Source organism: Antrostomus carolinensis, unplaced genomic scaffold, assembly GCF_000700745.2.
Source record: "Antrostomus carolinensis isolate BGI_N321 unplaced genomic scaffold, ASM70074v2 scaffold16049, whole genome shotgun sequence".
NCBI lineage: Eukaryota > Metazoa > Chordata > Aves > Caprimulgiformes > Caprimulgidae > Antrostomus > Antrostomus carolinensis.
The window spans coordinates 4,191-12,000 of record NW_010340771.1 but is presented as its reverse complement, the minus strand read 5'-3'; the positions used below and the strand labels follow the sequence as shown (position 1 = coordinate 12,000).

Genomic DNA, 7,810 nt, shown 5'->3' with positions numbered 1-7,810 from the left:
CAGCAGAGGAGTTACTCCAGCCTTTCTGATCTTTCCCAATCCTATACTGAATTTCCAGACACTTTGTCACCTGGATCTTTCCAGGTTACTACAGAGTGACATTTTATTCAGGGAGTAAACAAAGCATTAACTCAAACTCAAGACATGAGCAGCATTTCCCATTAACTGCACCTTTCCCCTGATTTAACAGCTAGCAACCTGGTCTGGCCTCACCTCAGTAGAAATACTGTCTGTTGCAGCACATCTTAGTAGCCTCCTTATTTCTTAAGGATGAAGCTGGATGCTTGAGGCTCCTGCTGGATGGCACCTGGACTTTTCACCAGGGATTTTTTTTTAAACCTTTCTTGCTCCCAGCTACTGTCCAGAAGGAATAAGCAGGCCACCCAGGAACTGCTTTTAAAAGCAACACGTTTGCAGATGCTGTGATGTTAATGGTGCATTCTCACTCCAGCTTTATTTTGTTCTCTCCCCACTTGGGGTAGTGATTTCCCACCTACCTGTGTGAACAGTCTTTTAAACACACAGCTGCGCTCTTAGTCAAACAGCCAGAGCTGCACAGAGAACATTTTGCATATTCTTCTCATTGCATGATCATAACCCACAGCTTATATCTAAGATCCTTGATGGCTCATCCTCAAGTAAAGGGTGTGGTCACTTCTTGGACTGGGAAAATCTCATTTCAAATAGGGAACATATGCCACAAGCCATCAAAGGTCCCCAGTTCTCAAGGGCCAGGAAATTCATGCATGCTTGTGAAATGAGTGTAAGGCTGAATCACAGATGAGCTCCCTGGCACAAAGCAGGAGGCTCACTCATTCCTCACTGTCTGCATGTGTAGCAGGAAGTCTTGCTTTTTCATCAGTGACACTCCACGAGCAGCACAGCTCACTGAGCCCTAACCACAGCATCAGGCTTAGCTGCTAGCTGCAGACCTGCTTCCTTATTTACTGAATTCTTATCCAGGACAACACCCAAGCCAGCAAGAAATACACTTAGACAGGGTGGAAAAACACAGGAGTTCTCCTTGTAACACTGGAAAGAGTCACTGAATGGTATTCAGAGACTGGTGGGTCAGCACAGACCTAGACAACCCCATGCAGGTTTGGAGGACTGCAGAATCATTTCTGTCCAGCACAAAGAAGTGTCCAGTATGCCCTAAGAATGCCATAGTGCTGTCAAATGAAGATGACAAGAATACATCAATCTAAATTATCTTGGCCTTAAGACACTATGAGTTTTACCTCTTCAGTCATTTGTTCCAGACTACTGCCTAGGAACAAAGCAGACTGACTCGGAGACTAAACGTACTTTGCTCCTCATAGAACCAGAAGGGACACCAATAGTAAGGCAAAACTGAAAAGGTAAGAAGGCAGCAGCTCCACGTCCTACCTCACACTTCCATGATACAACTGGTATTATGTTGCAATAAGCCAAGTCTTAGCTTTGAAGTCTAAAATCAACAAATTTTAAAAGAATCTTTAGCTAAAAAGTAACAAAAGGACAAACCTGTCCCACCCAGTAACCACCCTCTTTTCTACAACTCACCTTTCTTTATCAGCAAGCCAGACTGCCACACTGCAGACTGCAGCCTGGTGACCACCATCTGGGTAAGGTGGCAGCAGACTTCTAAAGCAACTGTCATTGCTATCCCCATGCAACACTATTTTCCACTCCCAGCAATAATCCAGTAACAGATCAGGTTGCATTTGATGTGAGTCTTTGTATCCAGACAGTACTCCTTTAGCATGGCAAAAACTAACACCTTGATGGCATTACAAAATTCCTCACATTTTCATTCAAACACAGAGCAATATCCAAAAGTGAAGAATTTACACTTTATTGAATTCATTTACATAGATCAAGAGGATTGTTTCCACCACTTAACCTAGCTACAACATTTAGATGATTTTTTTTTTTTTTTAAGTAAAAAAGTTACAGGCTATAATTTAGCCGGAGCTGTCATGCTTCAATGTCTCCATGGCTGGAGATTAGACTAGATTTTTAATGGTCTCTTCCAGCTTCTCCTTATTGGCCCCAGAGAACTCATGCACCTGTAAAAAGAAAGATTGGTTATTAGAACCATTGCATTCAATGCTTCGTAATATTAGTTGCACAGTATCCAGACACACATACATCTGTTCAACTCTGCTGTGACTGAAGTTTTCGCACCCCCAAAACAGGGAGTATTTTGCAGGTGTTAATCTATTAATCTCCCATGCAACTCATGCAAAAACTAGGACAAGGGTCTACCAAGAATCACTTCCAGACTACCACTGCTGGAACCTTCTACACATAAAAGAAGGACAAAGACAATTGATCCTGAACCAATGCTGTGTAAGCCTCAAATACAGGCTTGAAGAGACTCTGGAGATGTCACCACACAGCAGAGGTAGCTCAAAGGTACCTTGGATTGCTTAGGATCTTAACCAATCAAATTCTGGAAGGATTGCTCCAAATGACCTGACCCTGAGCCTCGTTTCTCTTGTGAGAATTGTCCTTGTTGCAACTTACACAGCAGAAAGACAAAGGCAACATGAATATCTCAAAAACAGTGGTGCTGTCTTCCACTAGGGGTGCAAGGTACAGAGCTGTGTACACTACAGGCCATGAAATTCCTTGGTTCGTACTCATGTGTCCAGGGAACTGCCAAGGTCACCCAAAGTAAAAAGCCACACAACAGGTTTAAGTTTATCACCTCACACACCGTCACATCATAGTCAATTCTCCCAATTACATTATGAAGTTGGGGAAATTTACCCTCAGAAAACTGTCCAAGGTTCATTATTAGTCATGATTTGGCCCCATATTGATTTGAACTGAAGGTCATCCAACATCTGATACTCAGGCACAATTCCATTGCTTTCAGCCCCAAAATCTTCCACCCAGGCATTGTTTTACTTTAGAAAAGCCTACCTTCAGCTTGCTTGGCAAACTAAAAGCCCAAGATAACGCATTTAGCTCAGCAATTCCTTAGTTCAGACAGATAGCCATTCACAACTACCTGCACAGGCTGCCCACTGCGCTGCCAGAGCAAGGTCTGCGTGCCTTCGCATCCACCTCTCGGCAGAGCAGGCACAAGAGGTCTGTCTCTGACAGGGACAGGACCTCCACAGGTTACACAGCTTCTACGTAAAAGCATCTAAGCAGTTGTTTCAGCTGTGTGTATATTCAACAGAATGTTAGGGATTGGAAGGGACCTCAAAAGATCATCTAGTCCAATCCTCCAACCACACATTAGAGACTTCTGTTTGGGTGGGATTTCATAGGCACACAGAGTCATACCTCTGCATGAACACGAGTTGCATCCAGAGAACATCTACTGACCAAGAGCAGTAAAAATCAGGGTGCTAGGCAAACAGACTAGCAATCCTAATCCAGACACCCAACCTCACTAATAGCTCATGAAGCTCTGTCTCCAAGATTGACCTGTAACACTAACTCAGTTCACTACCTGTGAACAACAGGGTTTGCTTCATCAGTCACCTGCTGGTCCACATTACATTTGCAGTGGCACTAAGACAAACTTGCTTGCTCTCAGGAGTGTCTTAAAGCCAGTGGTGCCCCAGATACATGATCAAGAGAAATCAGACTATGTAGTTTAACGCTCCCCACCTCTTTAAAAGTGTTTAGCTTGCCTGCTCCAGTTCCAAAAGAGCAGAACCTACCTTTTTTCCATTCTTGTAGAACTGGAACGTTGGCATACACTTCACATCACAGTGTGTAGCAACATCCTGGAAGAGACAGAAAACAATCCTCAGCTGTGCACGTCTGAAGGGTGGTACATTTAGAACCCACTAGCTGCCTTTTTTAAGGTGATAGGGCAATGCCATTACTGCTTAAAATGATTCAAAAGCACTTCTGGTAGTTGATCACTAGCAAAAATAGTGTAGAGTTAACATCTCCCTGAAGTAAGCCTGAAAGATCCTCCCCCTTCAGCATTTAATTCATGCAATAGCAAAAACACATTTACTATACTCTGTGTTTGGGAAAAAAAAACCAAACAGATCTCTGCATCAAAACAGAGATGACTATTTGTAAGGCTCGAGAGCCCTATGGCAACTCTTGTTTTCAACCTGACATTGTTCAACTACCTATTAGGCACTGCTCAAACTGCTATACAGCAGACATTTTATTGCACTTAAATCAAGACATAAAAGAGGAAACAGTGCCAAGAGCAGTGGAGAGACCAGATGGATCACCAGTTGTGAGCTATGAGTTCTAGGGAAGGCTGCATCAAAGCAGCTTAAGGCCTTAGACTAACACTGCCTCCCAAAGTAGAGGGTCAGTGCTCCCAAGTTCTCTAACACATGCCACAGGGCTTCAAGTGGGCAGATAACCAAGGCACTTCATTCTGTTCAGGTATCCTCCAAAAATTCATTCTTCCCAATGTAAGTGCTAAACCCCTATCTCTGCTTCTCAGAGTTGAAGTAATCTCTTGTTTTCTTTCAGTATCTGTGAAGAGTTCTTCATTGTCACTTGTGTGGAACTCATCAGCTGCCTTCTGTCAGCAGTACCCTGGACCATACCTGGGCATCGTCCACGTCAATTTCAATGAACACCACATCCCCATACTTCTCATACAAACTCTAGAATGAAACAAGAAACTGTGCAGTTAGTGTTTCAGGAAAGCTTTCTTTTGAAAGACACATTCATATAAACTGTAAGACTGCTGCTGCTCAAACCCTGGTGAAGCTCGGCTGCTTTAAGGTAACACGGCATTTTACGGACCAGAGCAGAGACTTTTATATTCTGCTCCGATACCTGGAGGAGTCTGACACTTGTTCAAACATACTGCCCACAGAAAAGACTCAAATATCCCAAGACACAGGTGAAAGGCCTTCTCCTATAGCCTTCAGCTGATCACCAGAAGATGCTACAGCTTATCTCATACTTTACCACAAGTTTAATCACATTTGAGCTCCCAGCTATATCAAAAGTCAGAATATTTAACTCTACAGTCTCCAAGTAAGACACTATATGACTTCTCCCTTTTCCAGAAAAGGCTGGCAATCACATGTGGCAAAAGGAAGTTTCCTCCATGTTCCTGTCAAGCAGCACAAAAGCATCTGTATATACTTTAATACAGTTTCCAATAAAAATAGAAAGGCTACTTACGTGGAAAAAGGGTTTGATCATTTTGCATGGTCCACACCACGTTGCAGAGAAATCAACTACTATAAGCTTATCCCCAGCAGATTTCAGTTCTGCCTCAAATTCAACCTATAAAAAAAAGAATTGAACACATTAATGATTTTCCCTCTCCTCTCCCAAACGATTTAGACTAATTCTAAAGCTGGTTTGCTTTCAGCCATAACACACTAACCATTTTGGTAGCTCTTCACTTAACTGGGGTATTTGTACCATCACCTAAGTGCTTCAGTATGAACTGTTTTTATCAGTGCTAGTGTAAAGCAGGGTCTTGCAACTCTTCAGTTAGAAAAAAACACACTAGTCAGTCACCCCAACTCACTGAAATGTGGAAACACAGAATCATAGAAAGCTCTGGGTTGGAAGAGGTCATCCAGTTCCAACCCCCCTGCCATCAGCAGGGACACCTTCCACTAGACCAGGTTGCTCAAAGCCTCATCCAGCCTGGCCTTAAACGCTTCCAGGGAGGAGCAGCCACAGCTTCTTTGGGCAACCTGGGACAGTGTCTGACCACCCTCACAGTGAAGAATTTCTTCCTAATATCTAATCTAAACCTGCCCTCTTCCAGTTTAAAGCCATTACCCCTTGTCCTATTGCTACAGGCCCTACTAAAAAGTCTGTCCCCATTTTTCTTAAAGGCCCCTTTTAAACATAAAAAAGCTGCGTTAAGGTCTCCCTGGAGCCTTCTCTTCTCCAGACTGAACAGCCCCAACTCTCTCAGCCTGTCCTCATAGGAGAGGTGCTCCAGCCCTCGGATCATCCTGGTTTCACTCAAGCAGGCCCACATCCTTCTTATGGTGGAAGCCCCAGAGCCAGAGGCAGCACTGCAGGTGGGGTCTCACCAGAGCAGAGGAGCAGAATCCCCTCCCTCGACCTGCTGGCCACACTTCTCTTGATACAGCCCAGGACACGGCTATTGGCCTCAGGGCTGTGAGCACACATTGCCGGCTCATGCTGAGCTTTTCATCAACCAACACTCTCAAGTCCTTCTCTTCAGAGCTGCTCTTGATCCATTCTCCACCCAGCCTGTATCCATGTTTGGGGTTGTCCTGACCCACGTGCAGGACCTCGCACTTGGCCTTGTTGAACTCCATGAGGTTTGCACAGACCCACCTCTCAAGCCTGTCAAGGTCCCTCTGGATGGCATCCCTTCCCTCCAGCGTGTTGACTGAAACACACAGCTTGGTGTTATCAGCAAACCTGCTGAGGGTGCACGTAATCCCACTGTGCATGTCACTGACAAAGATGTTAAAACAGCACTACTCCCAGTACTGACCCTGAGGGATGCTACTCATCACCGGGATCCACTTGGACACAGCGTTATTGACCACAACTCTCAGTGTGACAATCTAGACAATTTCTTATCCAAGTGGTCCATCCATCAAGTCCATGCCTCTCCAATTTAGAGACAAGGATGTCATGCTGGACAGTGTCCAGTGCTTTGCTAGACATAAACCAGAAATTCATCTAGCCTATGATCCTCAACTCTGGCAGCTCTGTTTAGTGCTACCCCCCAAACAGTTTTTAATAATCAATTTTCTCATTTCCATCTTGGCAGGAAGACTTCCCATTTTCTTCCGGGATGGACTTTCCTCTGCAGAATTTGAAAAGGACAAAGCTTTGTCCACTCCTCCAGTTTGACACATTTTCCAATCAATGACTAACATCAAAATGATGTGGCATGGTTTACTCTACAGCATGTTTTCTAAAGCAACCTCACAGGATAGTTGTTTTACTCTGCCATGTGAGCTGACATGTAACACCACTAGCCAGAGCCATGCTACACACACAGACTACACAACTAACACCCAATACTTATTTACAGCTTCAAGTCTGTTTGTTGCACCTAGTCACACCAATCATTTTTGGACAATTCTCTTTGGAATTTAGAGCTCCTTACATGTCATTAACCATGTTTTCTGGTCAAAAAGTAAGTGTTTTAGCAGAAGTGAAAGACAGTAAAAGCAATAAATAGTTGCATGTTAGCAAGAGGCAAACAAGTATCTCAGGCAGAAGCAGAAAACACTAATCAGCTGCTTCCTGACAGTTTCTTTTCAACTTTAACATTCCCCAGCTTCACTCATGGCAATGCAGGCTTCAGGAGAGCTCTGCATACAGAAGAGAGCTGTTTTATTCTCTCCAGCTTAACAGACAAGAACACTAGAGTGCCATCAGCAACACCCAACAGAAACCAATACAGTTACTGCCACATGTACACAGTGGTTGGTTTTGCAGTGCAGGAGTAAACTAATGCCAGCTTCTGCAATCAGCCACAGTAAGCTGAGACTCGATTCTCGTAAGCTATCCCCCCTCATTAAAGAATGCCATGCAGGGGAGGAGCCAAGGGTGCACACAGCCAAACTGGTCACAAGTACATTTAACAAGCAAGCAGTGGGTCCTGCACCAGCTTTCTTACGTATAAGCCTATGTCAAAGTCTTTGTGAGTTCCTGTAGCTTCAAATACACCTGGCATTACATCTCCCTGTTGAGAAAACATTTTCCCTCCCACTGTAGCTGTCTTCCTTCAGAAGAGCAGCACCCACATGTTGACTTGCATCTTGGATATTCAGTGTCTACTCTGCTGTAAGATCAGTAGCTAACACTCCACACCACCTACTTTCAGTCTGAAAGGGACAGGAACGGTAAGTCTTCTGGTCTCCCT

General features: G+C 44.2%; 1 protein-coding gene across 1 annotated transcript; it reads right to left on the bottom strand.

Annotated features, from left to right (window-relative positions):
- Positions 1-1,819: 1,819 nt before the first annotated feature.
- TXN (thioredoxin) lies at positions 1,820-5,220 on the bottom strand (the record flags this gene model as incomplete). Its single annotated transcript, XM_010176286.1, has 4 exons — positions 1,820-2,051; positions 3,666-3,731; positions 4,527-4,586; positions 5,116-5,220. Coding segments are annotated over 4 exons (294 nt in total), but the record flags the coding sequence as incomplete, so codon positions are not given.
- Positions 5,221-7,810: the final 2,590 nt, after the last annotated feature.